This window comes from Canis aureus, chromosome 27 (genome assembly GCF_053574225.1).
Source record: "Canis aureus isolate CA01 chromosome 27, VMU_Caureus_v.1.0, whole genome shotgun sequence".
NCBI lineage: Eukaryota > Metazoa > Chordata > Mammalia > Carnivora > Canidae > Canis > Canis aureus.
The window spans coordinates 23,593,600-23,607,462 of record NC_135637.1 but is presented as its reverse complement, the minus strand read 5'-3'; the positions used below and the strand labels follow the sequence as shown (position 1 = coordinate 23,607,462).

At 46.9% G+C, this 13,863-nt stretch overlaps 1 protein-coding gene across 8 annotated transcripts in view; it reads right to left on the bottom strand.

Annotated features, from left to right (window-relative positions):
• Nucleotides 1-13,863, bottom strand: part of SEZ6L (seizure related 6 homolog like) — a 188,992-nt gene that overhangs the window by 28,648 nt on the left and 146,481 nt on the right. For all 8 annotated transcript variants that reach the window (XM_077874113.1, XM_077874114.1, XM_077874115.1 and 5 more), the window contains exon 10: nucleotides 2,941-3,137. In XM_077874113.1, the coding sequence (XP_077730239.1) occupies nucleotides 2,941-3,137 (197 nt within the window). The remainder of the gene's footprint in view (nucleotides 1-2,940; nucleotides 3,138-13,863) is intronic.

The following is a 13,863-nucleotide window of genomic DNA, read 5'->3' as shown; positions in this document are numbered from 1 at the left end:
ACAAAACCCCCTGACCCTTCCATGTGATCTCTCTGCTGAATAAGAATTGCATCTATGTCTAGTTAAATCTAGACCTGGCATAGCAACTACCTCTCCCAAGCCATAGGAGACATCACTAGTCAGTCATGTAACTCTTCCCCCACTGACTTCACATGTGGACTCCTCAGAATTCTTTTTAACATGCTCTTCAACATGGATAGTCACAAGCAATTGACTGGTATCAGAATTAAATACAGAAGCCCACCTGCCTTCCCTGTGATATTGAGTGTGTGTTTCTTTGACAGAAATAAGAACAGGACTATTCTCTTTGTGTGTCACCCACATTAGCCAGACTGTGTATCCCCTAAACCCCATACTCGCCTCTCCCACAGCAGCAGCAGCAGCATGTGATTCTGATACCATTAATGGTACCACCTCCCTCACTTTCACCAACCAGAGAAACAGAGGCAGGGAGAGCGATCTATTCATCCCTGGGTCCTGGTGCCTAGTGCAGGACCTTGCACATGTGACCAAACTGTCTGGAAAGTGGAGCTGATGCATTTGAAGATGAAAGAAAATAATATATGGAAAAGTACCTGCCAATTTCAAATGGACACACAAAATCTAAAGTTTCAGCTTCAAGAAATATGAGCACTTCCTCTTCAAGATGGTGCCACATTGAACATTGGCCAGACTTCCAGGTTAATCGTGAGTAGCCCTGGATAGGGTGAGATTTCTGCTACCAAGCTGAACGTGGTTTTGGAAGACTGACTCAGGCACCAGAGGAGACAAATGAGTAAACCTATGACCTCATCTTCCAACTGGGAGGTGGGGGGTGGGGCCTGGAGGAGAGAAGTCTAAGGAGAGAGACTGAAGCCAAGTCACCAGAAACTCTCCCTCCAAAGGCATCTGACTCTGGATGGCATCTTGCCTGGGCAGCCAGCACAAGCTGTCCCCCTGTGCCCAGGGCCCCACCCAGTAAAGAGTGCGGAACCCATGGAAAGTAACAACAATAATACTCTGAAAACACTTAGCAGCAAAATCGAGGGAGAAAGGGCCCCTGAGAAACATAAAAAAGATCAACGCTTGTATCTGCCTCTCTGAGAAATGTACACAGAGCGGGCAGGGATGAGAAACATCTACCAGCTGGAAACAAACAAATAAAAAGGCAAGGGACTTATTTTCACATGCATGGTCAGGGAAAGGGTTTGTATTTTAGAGGCAAGAGATGAGACACAGAGAACACTTTATATTAGAGATGGATGGGCAAATATTCAAGCCAGGAAGAAGAAGGAACCACAGACACAAAATCTGGATTAAGCCAGAGGGTCTTTGATGGTAGGCGTGGTGGGGGGACACTTGGCAGAATGAAACCTCCTTTTTCCCCCCTTTTCATGAGCTGTCCACTCCATTCTTGGGTGACCCAAACAAGTTCTCTGATTGCTGGACAAATCTTGCCCATTGAAATCCTCAGGATGCAGCCACCCACAATCTTGGATGCCAAAAGAGGTGAGGTCTTAAGTACCCCGTGTGTCTTCCAAGTTCTTGGCTGTTGCCAAGAATATCAGGTGTGGAGAAATGCTAAGGTCCAGGAGCCAGGAAGCCTGGGTGTGAGCCTCAGATCTGCCCCCAAGGAGCAAGTCCTTTATCCTTGGTGGTCCATGGCTTCTTCTGCTATGATGTGACAGGGTTTAAGCAGACACTCTGTCCATTCAAACTCTTTCTGGGCTGGGATTAGTGGGATTTCATGGTGTTCCAGTCTCCTGACTGCTGGCAGCTTGGGTGCTGGCCATGAAAGGATGAGCAGAAGTGCTTGGATTTGAGAGTATTGTAGAAGTAGAGTTGAAAGAATGGGTTGGTTATGGGGCAGGCAAAGAGGAAGCAGTCAGAAACTGGGAGAGCTCTAGTTTCATCTCCTGGGATGGGCAGAGGGACAGAAGCAGCAGCAGAAGCAGTTGGGTGGTGGTGGATTGGGAGTAGGGACAGAGGGAGTTCTGTTCGGGCCATATTAAATCTGAGATGCCAGTTAGACATGCAAGAGGAGAGTTCGCACAGACTTGAGTAGACAGCTCATGGGAGAGGTCAAAGTTGGAGGTACATACTGGGGGCCGATGAAACACAGAGAGGCATTGCTTACAGCCAAAGGACTGGATGACAGTGCCTGGGAGTGAGTTAGACAGACACGGGACAGGACTCAGGGTAGAGCTTGGGACCTGCCACTGTTCAGAGCAGGGTGACAGAGCCAGCAACGAAGAAGGGGGAGTCACAGGTGGGGAAGGAAGAGGGAAGACTGTGGGTGCTTCCACAGAGGTGTTGGATGGCCAAGTGTGAACCGAGCTTGGAGCTTCACAGCAGATTTTTGGTTTTGTTTCTGTTTTAATGTGAGGGTGAGAGAAATGGTTTGGAAGCTCCGTCAAAAAGTGAGGAAGATGCCTCTTGCCTCTCTAGGTCCTACAGTACAGGAGGTGGGAGAGAAAGCATGGTCTCCATTGGATGGGGCTGCAGGGGAAGAAGAGCCCTTAGGGAGAGTCCAGCTTCAGTTCACGCAAGATGGCAGAGACAGTGTTTTGAGAAGTTGCAAGCACAGGAGAGTGTGCTGATGATATAAAATCTCAGCTGACTACAAGGGGAACAGCAGGAATCAGGAAGTCACGAGGTAGCATCTACTAAATCCTGATATTGACCCTCTGGAGTGGCTATCAGTTTTTCCATTTTACAGATGACCAAAAGGGTGCTCAGAGAGGTTAAGTGACTTGGCCAAGATCATAGAGCCATTGATGGCAGTATTGAAGTACTAAAACTCAAACCCTGGTCTTCTGACCAGACAGCCCAAATGCTTAATAGCTACACATATTTACTGTGCCATTAAAAGACCATGTAGCACAGAACCCTCAAAGAGATGTATCTAGAAGAAGCCATCTAAATAGACACATCTACAAATGGATGGGTGGAGACACTTACCTATGTAGTTCATGATAAATCCTTGGCCCTTCCCAAAGATGAGGCCAGCAGGGTCTGAGTGGAACTGGATGGTCAGGTCCGGCGTGGATGAGTACAGCTTCTGGGGGCCACTGTTCCCCAGGTATTGCCCCAAGATGTGAGGCATGACCTCGTCACCATCATAGATAGTCAGGATGTCACTGTTGCTCAGGTTGAGGCTGGGGGCAGGGCAGAGAGAAAAGGAGGAGTCTTGTGAAACTCAGTTATGGGCATTAAACAAGCCTTTGATTCTTTTTTTTTTTTTTTCAGACAACACACATTTGTGAGGCACACTAGATGGCAGGCACCAGGCTAGGAACTAGGGGTGAGGTAGGCGGAGACCACAGATGTGACCAGGACACGCTGATCCTGCCTGCAAACACGCACAGCCCCTGGGTTTGGGGAGGGACTGGGGTTTTGAAGACTCATGCAGGAGATGGTCTTCCCTGCAAGGAGCTTCTTGCATGATTGAATGCTGAATTGTAAGTAGAACTGCCTTCACTGCCAGTGGAGCTGAGTGCCGGGCACTGGGCTACATGCTGGGGGTGTAGCATGGGTCTTCCATTCTTCTCTGCTGTGGAACAAGCTGACTGCTTCCTAAGTAGAACCTGCATCTTCATGTCAGGTGAAATGAGCCTTCCCCTCATTATGTGGCAAAGTCTTCAGAATCAAACCCGGTATCTATTACGTTTAGGCGATGGGGCGGAGGGCGGGATGGAGGCATCTTACTCCCGAAATACACTCAAACCTGCTATCAATATTCATAACGTGAAAGGATGACACATTTCCAAAGACAAATGCAAGCAAGCACCCTGACACTAAATATCAGGACTGCAATGGACAGTTAATAATCCAGAAAGCACTTCAGTGTGCCACAGAAACATGTGTTATGGGAGGCGTGCTGGATAAAAACGGATTTCTCATTGAAAGAGTGCCAACTAATTCAGTGTTGGGTGCAGGCACATATGAACTCATGCCTCTTTCCCTCCATTCTCCTTCTCCACTTCCTTCTTATGTCTTTCTCCTTCTCTTGTGTCCCTCTTCCTAATATTTTTGAACACCTCAGGTATGCCAAGCTTGTGTCAGGGGATACAAGAACCACAAAGCAGTGGTAGATTTAGACTAAGAAACCAGGAATTGTGGTAGCAGTTAACGATCAAGGTGAGTGCAGAGAGAGGTGACTGGGGGGCATCCTGGAGGCCTCCTTGGAGGAGATGGTGCTTGCTTCCTCAAGAAAGATTAGAGGGCTCTAAGGTTGATAAGCAGGGCTGGTGAGAAGGCAAAGCACAAGTGAAGGAGATAGGGAATGAGATCATGGGTCCTGGAGGAACTTGCCTGGTGGTCAGTGTTTCCCTGCTGTGGGTACAGGCATGGAAGTCTAGAGAGCTTGTAGGAGCCAAGTTTATGTGTTTGGATGTCATCTTGCTTGGAGTGGGAGCAGACAAGACACTGCCTGAGGAGAGGCATTCCAGGAAATGGCCCTAATCAAAGTTTCTAGAACTGATGCAGAGTGAGGATAGCCCCCTACCTTGTCCCCCACCCCACAGCTTCACCCAGTGCCCCAGGGCGGTGTTCTCCTTCCCCGGTGTGGGAGGACAGGGAGAAGGGGGTAGAAACAACCTAAACTGCTGCTTCTAGTAGTAAGAACAAAGCAACTGAAACACAAGGAACATTGTGTAAGGGTGGCTTCCAGAGGCCAGGCGATGTATTTTATTCCAAGTGATGTCCTCTCCAGCACCTCTCACATTGCTCATGTAAAGTTGTCCTGAGAGCTGACTTAGGGAGATTCTAACTGCCCCCCATAACCTCCACCAGCTTCCTTTGCACCACCTCCAAAACACTTTCTCCTAATAAAAGGCGTCCCCTGGCTTTGCATGTGTGGCTTCAGGACAGAGCCCCTAGAGATATACCCTCTGCCCATTTCCAGCTAAGGCTACGGCTTCTAAACCCTACTGTATTGAAATCCTGGAGTTGCCACCTTCTCTTGCACACCATAGGTGCTAGATAAATGCTAGGGCATGAAAGAGCCTGCCAGAGAGTCTATTTGACAGCAGAAATGGTGCAGTTGATGTCGGCTCTTGACCCGTGATAGGGAAGAGCCTCTTAACTCTAAGAACCATGAAAACATCAATCGTTCACGAAAGGGCTGGATTAGACTGGTGTGAAACATGGTAGATCGCCAATATTTATTCCTTAAGCTGACTTCACAGCTGATCTGCTGGTTAACGGTGAGTTCCAGAGAGTCTACAACTTGGCTTTACACTATCACTCATTTCAATGATCTAAATGCAGCAGAAGCATTTTCAAGGGGGCAAGTAGCTTTCATTTGAAAACCCTAGCATCACTCTTTGTCCTTTGTAAAGTAGAAAGCAGCAGTGCACCGGAAAGAGCACACTGCCTTGGAAATCAGCAAGCTTTGGTTTGATTCTTGGCTCTGATGCTGGCATGGAGGGCTCCGGTTTTTCTGAAGTTCCTTGTCTGTGAATTTCCAGTCTATGTCATGGGCTTTCCGAGTGAGGTAAGGCATGCTGAAAATCTAGGATCAAATGCCAGATTCACTCACAGCACCTCAGCAAGTATGGTTAAGTCGTCTGAACATTATGTCATGTTGCTGTGTCATCATGAACATCACTACCACCACCATCATCCTCACCATCGTCACCATCCTCACCATCATCATGTTTGCCATGATCATGCTCTCTTCAGGCTGCTGTTGACACAATGACATCAGATGACTTCCATCAGTGGTTCTCAACTAGGGGTGATTTTGTCCTTAGGAGACAGTTAGCAATGTCTAGAGACATGGTTGTCCCAACTGGGGTGCCACTGGGGAGTGGATGACAAGGATACTGTGAAACATCCTACACCGTACAAGTACCCTCCTACAATAAAGAATTATCTTGTCGAAAATGTCAATTGTGCTAAGGTTGAGAAACACTGACTTATGTGAATGTCTTTTGTAAACAGTGTGCAACAGACTATTCATTGCAACTTCTATTGTCCTGGGATTTCAGCAGAGGTCCCTCAAGCTAGGAATAAGCAAATAGGTTCTGAGCATGCCTACTTTTTAAAAGGGCTTTTGACTGAAATTGGGTCCTCTGGAAGCAGAGCTGAGCAAAGTTGAGTGTCTCTCGTGGTCTGGTTGATCTGGGAGGCCACCCCAGGCAGCTCTGGTATGGAAGCTAGATAGGAGGAAAGAAAAGAGCCGATGCATAGTCATAGAGGGGAGAGTCCCACTGTGGGCATTGGGCTTAGTCCTTCGGGAACTGTGAACAATGGTGTAGAACATACCATGAGGGAGAAGGAACTGGGATTTTATCCTCCATCCTCATCCCTCATTGGCTGAGGGCTGCTTTTAGGGGTGTCAAACCCCAGCACTTCTGACCTTCTTAAAAGAGACTTGCAGTAGGAAGCCATGGTGAGCATCCAGTGGCAGGTGCAGCAGGGCTCAGAGAGGGCACCAGTGGCTCCTGCCACCACCATCTATGATCTCTTCCGATCTGAGCCCCATCTCTCCTACCTCTAGCTTATAGAGGGGAAAGGATTTCTTGGGGCCACTGCAGAGGCTTACGGGAAGAGCCACCTCCGAGAGAGCATCACTTAAGAAGAAGAAGGGGGAGGGAAGAAAATGTATCACCTCCCCTTCAGCCAATTGAGAGAGGGCTTCACGGACACTCTTGGTGGCTTGGCAGGTGTCTTTGGGGTTTGAGGAACAGTGACTGCATTTGATGCTCACCAAGAGAAGAGTGATAACAAAAGTCAGATGGGAGGTGCCTGCCTGCCTTGAGGCAGAGCCAAGAGAGGAGAGGCATTGGGAGTGTGAGCTGCCCATCATTGATGAGAGTGAGCAGGAGACTCACGTTTCCTGGGGCCAGAGGTGGACACTGAAGATAGGAGCCACAGCGGGTCTCAGCATTCCCCATCCTGAGAGGATGATGGGATCCAGCAGAAGGGAAAGCCGAGAGCAGCCAGACTTAGGGGGCTCTGTCCTCATCAAATTCTCCATAATAGAAAACCCCTGGCACTCTGCATCTTCCATAACAGGACAGTACTCTCTGGCCAGGCTTTCTCGTGAGAAGGAAGCAGCCCACTGGGCTCTCCCTAACCCCAGAATTCTCCCAGCCTGAGGAGCCCCATGGAGGGCACAGGAAATTTGGAAAAGAGCGAGATTCAGGACTCCATGATAAGAAGACCAGAAGGCCTATAAGAATGAAGCTTTCACCCCAGGAAGTGCCAACCACCCCCTCCCCGAAACAAACACAAAAGTAGACCATGAATGAATGAGCAGTGGAAGAATAAGGTTATTCTCTGCCATATCCTCCTGGATCCACTTTTTAAAAAAATTTATCTATTCATGAGAGACACACAGAGAGAGGCAGAGACATAGGCAGAGGGAGAAGCAGACTCCCTGCAGGGAGGCTGATACGGGACTCGATCTCAGGACCCTGGGATCAAGCCCCAAGCCAAAGGCAGGTGCTCAACCACTGAGCCACCCAGACGTCCCTGGATCCACCTTTTTGATAGTCGGGTTTTCACCAATATATGCAAATACTGGTAATTTATCCCCTACCCACCTCGGAGAACAAGCTGGCATTTTGCTCACCTGTCCTTCTGCATTTGATACACTGAGGCCATCCAGGGGCCCTGCCTCCGGACCATCCTCAGCAACCAAGGTGCAAATGCAGACTTAGTGTTGAACCAAACTTGCATCCCGGGAATAAATCCCACTTGGTCATGGTGAGTAATCTTAATGTACTCTTGGATCCTATTGACTAGTATCTTGTTGAGAATTTTTGCATCTGTGTTCATCAGGGATATTGGTCTAAATTCTCCTTTTTGGTGGGGTCTTTGTCTGGTTTTGGAATTAAGGTGATGCTGGCCTCATAAAACGAGTTTGGAAGTATTCTGTCCCTTTCTATCCTCCAGGATGCAAGGTTGTTTCAACACTCGTATAACAATCAATGTGATAGATCATATCAACAAGAGAAAAAACAAGAACCACACGATCCTCTCAATAGATGCAGAGAAAGTATTTGACAAAATACAGCATGCATTCCTGATCAAAACTCTTCAGAGTGTAGGGATAGAGGGAACATTCCTCAGCATCTTAAAAGCCATCTACGAAAAGCCCACAGCAAATATCATTCTCAATGGGAAAACACTGGGAGCCTTTCCCCTAAGACCAGGAACACGACAGGGATGTCCACTCTCACCACTGCTATTCAACATAGTACTAGAAGTCCTAGCCTCAGCAATCAGACAACAAAAAGACAGTAAAGGCATTCAAATTGGCAAAGAAGAAGTTAAACTCTCCCTCTTCGCAGATGACACGATACCGTACATAGAAAACCCAAAAGCCTCCACCCCAAGATTGCTAGAACTCATACAGCAATTCGGCAGTATGGCGGGATACAAAATCAATGCCCAGAAGTCAGTGGCATTTCTATACACTAACAATGAGACCGAAGAAAGAGAAATTAAGGAGTCAGTCCCATTTACAATTGCACCCAAAGGCATAAGATACCTAGGAATAAACCTAACCAAAGAGGGAAAAGATCTATACCCTAAACACTACAGAACACTCCTGAAAGAAATTGAGGAAGGCACAAAGAGATGGAAAAATATTCCGTGCTCGTGGGTTGGAAGAATTGATATTGTGAAAATTTCCATGCTACCCAGGACAATTTACACATTTAATGTAACCCCTAACAAAATACCATGGACTTTCTTCAGAGAGTTGGAACAAAGAATCTTAAGATTTGTGTAGAATCAGAAAAGACCCTGAATAGGGGAATATTGAAAAAGAAAACCAGAGCCAGGGTATCACAATGCCGGATTTCAAGTTGTACTACAAAGCTGTGGTCATCAAGACAGTGTGGTACTGGCACAAAAACAGACCCATGGATCAATGCAACAGAATAGAGAATCCAGAAGTGGACCCTCAACTCTATGGTCAACTAATATTCGACAAAGCAGGAAAGACTATCCCTGGAAAAAAGACAGTCTCTTCAATAAATGGTGCTGGGAAAATTGGACATCCACATGCAGAAGAATGAAACTAGACCATTCTCTTGCACCATACACAAAGATAAACTCAAAATGGATGAAAGATCTAAATGTGAGACAAGATTCCATTAAAATTCTAGAGGAGAACACAGGCAACACCCTTTTTGAACTTGGCCACAGCAACTTCTTGCAAGATACATCCCTAAAGGCAAGGGAAACAAAAGCAAAAATGAACTATTGGGACTTCATCAAGATAAAAAAAGAAACAGTCCACAAAACTAAAAGACAACCTACAGAATGGAGAGGATATTTGCAAATGACCTCTCAGATAAAGGACTAGTTTCCAAGATCTATAAAGAAGTTATAAAACTCAAGAGCAAAGAAACAAACAATCCAATCATGAAATGGGCAAAAGACATGAACAGAAATCTCACAGAAGAAGACAGAGACACGGCCAACAAGCACATGAGAACACGCCCCGCATCGCTGGCCATCAGGGAACTACCAATCCAAACCACAATGAGATACCACCTCACACCAGTGAGAATGGGGAAAATTAACAAGACAGGAAACAACAAAGGTTGGAGAAGATGCGGACAAAGGGGAACCCTCTTGCACTGTAGGTGGGAATGTGAACTGGTGCAGCCATTCTAGAAAACTGTGTGGAGGTTTCTCCAAGAGTTAAAAATAGACCTGCCCTACGACCCAGCAATTGCACTGCTGGGGATTTACCCCAAAGATACAGATGCAGTGAAACACCGGGACACCTGCACCCCAATGTTTACAGCAGCAATGTCCACAATAGCCAAACTGAAAGGAGCCTCGGTGTCCATAGAAAGATGAATGGATAAAGAAGATGTGGTCTATGTATATAATGGAATATTACTCAGCCATTAGAAATGACAAATACCCACCATTTGCTTTGATGGACAAAAGCAAAGTGGGAGAGTGTTATGCTGAGTGAAATAAGTCAATCAGAGAAGGACAAACATTATATGGTCTCATTCATTTGGGGAATATGACAAATCGTGAAAGTGATTAAAAAGGAAAGGAGAGAAAATGGGTGGGAAATATCAGAGAAGGTGACAAAACATGAGAAACTCCTAACTCCTAACTCCTAATGTTCAAAAATGAACAAGGGGTAGTAGAAGGGGAGGTGGGCGGGGGGATGGGGTGACTGGGTGATGGGCACTGAGGGAGGCCCTTGACGGGATGAGCACTGGGTGTTATATTGTATGTTGGCAAATCGAACTCCAATAAAAGAATATACGTTAAAAAAAACCTATTAAAAAAAGAAAAAAGAAAGAAAACGCAGACTTAGCGGCTGAGAGACTGGCCCCAGGGAAGAGCAAGGGCTTCCCACTAAGGTCCCAGGTGAGATGTGGTCCAGAGACCCTCCAGGGAGGCACAGAGAAATCAGGATGTCAGTGTGACTCCGGAAGGATCGGGAGGTGGAGAGGTGCCGGCAGCCGGATGGGTTGGATGGGACTGGAAGTGGGTATCACAGGTCCCACTCCAGGAGGACGCCCCAGGGCCAGACCCTCTCTGCTGCCAGCAAGGCTTTCCTGGAGCTCCTGCCAGGAGATCTCCGCTTCTGGGTCTCCTCCCCCGTCCCCTCGGCCACTGCCTGGAGTTCTTCTCCATCTCCTTTCAGCTGGGCTGTGGGACAGCCAGCACCTCCTTGCCTGGCCCCAGTCTCTCCCCTCGGCAACCAGATGAGTCCTTCCCAAACAGAAATCTGCCCCCTTCACAGAACAGATGGATGGAGAAGCAAAATGGGGTGTATCCCTGACAATGGACTGTCATTCAGCAAGTGGAATGCAGCAAGGACGCTCACTACACCGTGGATGCACCTTGCACTTCCTGCCAAATGGAAGAATCCTGTCGCAAAAGGCCACCCGGTGCATGACTCCACTGCGAGGAAATACCCAGAGTAGGTAAAGCCAGAGAGGCAGAGAGCAGCTCAGTGGTTGCCAAGGGCTGGGAGGAAGGGTCTGGGAGGAACGGAGTCCTCTGGCTTAACAGGTGTGGGGTTTGTTTTGGGGAGGATGAAAGTGCTTTAAAACCAGATGGAGGTGTTGATCCCACAACAGTGTGAATGTACTAAATGCCACTGAACTGTAGAAGTTAAAATGGTTAAGGTCACGTTATGCAAATTTTACTTCAATGACTAATAAGGGGCACCTCCTCTCAGGGTAGAAGGCAAACTTGGATCCTAGCTTCCAAGGCTCCCTGGACCTAGTTTCTGCACCCCCTTACCTCCTCACAGCTTCATCTCTTACTGTCTCTTTCAAACCCAGTGTTTTACACGCCAACCACAATCAGTTACTCATGAATCTCTCCGAGGACTAATGGAAGCCCTTGTAAGGCTTGTAGCCCTTGTGGGCTGTAGCTCTGACCTCATCTCTGCCTGGAGCCTTGGCCCTAAATAGACTTACTTGCATCAACCTTGGGAGGGGAAGTCCTCTCGTCCTGGCTGCTTTCAGCACTTGCTCCCACAGATCAGTTGGAAAACTTAAATGACCGGAGCTGCCCCAAATGATTTCTGCCCCACCCACTTCCTTGCCCCTGATTGCCTACATCCTCCATTTTTCTTCGATATGCTGTCTCTCTCTCTGTCAAACAAATAAATAAAAATCTTTAAAAAAATCAAGAATCAAGCTTGGCACCATGACACCCCTACATTGCCTGATAAGCCACTCCGGTGTCAGCCCATGGCCTTGGCCGGCTGGGTTGCAGCTCCCTCTCAATCTCCACCATGATTCTGCTCCAGGCATATCCTCCTGCTCCTTCCAGGGCCAGATATCTGAGAAAAAATCTCCCAAGACCCCCAGGGAGCTTTTGAATGACAACAACGCTGCCCAGTGAGGCTTAAGCACTCAAACAACAACTTCACACACTAAGACTTAGGATCATCCCCAAATTTATAGACTGGGAAACTGAGACCCAACTGGGAGAAACCACTTGCCCAACATCACAAAAGAATCAGACCCAAGGTCTGTTGGATGCCAAAGTCTGAGATGTGAACCACTATTTTACACGATGTCCCATGAAAGCCATGTGTACCTGTCTCCAAGAAGTGTGCCTAAGGGTGCCTGGTGGCTCGGTTGGTGGAGTGTGAGACTCTTCATTTCGGCTCAGGTCATGATCTCAGGGTCATGAGATTGAGCCCCATGTCTGGCTCCATGCTCAGTGGGGAGTCTGCCTGAGATTCTCTGTCTCCTTCTCCCTCTGTCCCTCCCTTCTAAATTAAAAAAAATTCTTGAAAAAAGTGTGACTAGCTTCAGTCTGGTATCAGAAAGTGTGAAAAACATTACAAAAAAAATCTGCAGGATGAGGAAGCCCCATCTCACTGCCCCTGGCATGTTGCAACGCCTTATGTTCTTATGACAGCATCACTAAAGTCCATTTGATTACACCCATCATTTCAACTTTTGTTTTCCTATCAAGATAATATTTCTTCTCTCTACAGACTCCCTGTGTTAAAGGATTGTCTCCTAAACATTTTACACTTCCTGATAGCAATTAAATCTGCTTCATTTTGTTGTCATTATTGATGGTGTATAATAGAGTATGTAATAAAACCAGCATTAAACTGGTGACTTAGTCTCGGGGGCTTTATTTTGTTAGATAGAAAGTTTCTTTGTTTTTCTTTTAAAGATTTTATTTATTTGTTTGACAGGGAGGGAGGAGGGAGAGAGCATGAGCCGGGGTAGCGGGAGGCAGAGGGAGAGGGAGAAGCAGGCTCTCCACTGAGCAGAGAGCCCAACATGGGGCTTGGTCCCAGGTCCCTGGGATTATAACTTGAGCCCAAGGTGGACGCTTTACTGACTGAGCCACCCAGGTGCCCTGAAAGTTTCTGTTATGTTTTTGGACATACTTAAAAAGAGTCTGGGTACCTGGCTGGCTCAGTTGATGGAGTTTGTGACTCTTGATCTTGGGTTTGTGAGTTCAAGCCCCATGCTTAAAAGCATTACTTAAAAGCAAAATCTTGAGAAAAAAAGAAAAGTGTCTGAGAAGGATTCATAAGACACTCTAGTTTCCGTGGTTGCCTCTGGGGCGGGGAACAGGAGGGGGGCTGTTTGCCGCGGAAAGGAGGGGAAACAATTTTCATGGTAGATTCTTCTGTACTTTTGGGTTTTGAATCATGTGTGTATTACCTCTTCAAAAAGGATAAAACAGCTTGAGGGATCCCCATTATTGCTTTCACTAGGGTCTAGAGAGCCAAAGAGGTGAGGATAGAATACAAATTTGATTCAGACTCAGATTAGCAAATCCTTCTCTGGTGAAGTAATTCTCTTGGTCGGCAGAGGGCAGTGTATGCCTAAGCATGGTGTAGACTGTGGGTCCTGGGCAGCAGGTGCCCCCTTACCTCGGCCAATCAGGGGCTGGGATGTGGGGGGAACGTGGTAGGTGAGCTTTGTAAGTGTTGAGCTGCAGTTAATATTCCACAGAGGTTGTAGAAAGAAATGATGAGCAAGCCACCTTGCTTTTCTTTATTCCTTTTTAAACAAATGGCTGACCCTTGCTTAGAAATCTTGCCTTTAAAAGGCTTTCCAGGGGCGTTCACGAGATAATTTTAGCTAGACCAAGGTATTTGAAAATGTCTAATGGTATGTTTTTATTTAAATGTGAATTAGAAAAAAATATATAAATATATATGGTCTGCACATCAAACTTCTAATTTCATGGACATTATTTTGCTTAGAGTAAGCCAAGTGAAAAAACAAGCCAATTTATATGCAGTTTAAGGGGGAAAAATCAGAAGTGGCTGGTAATAGAATGGGGCTGTGGAAAAAGCAAAATTAAGCCCACAGAATAAAGTCCAGTTTCTCAGCCTTCCTGGACTTCCGGGTGTGTGTGTGTGTGTGTGTGGTGGGGGGTACACTGTCGGGCTTC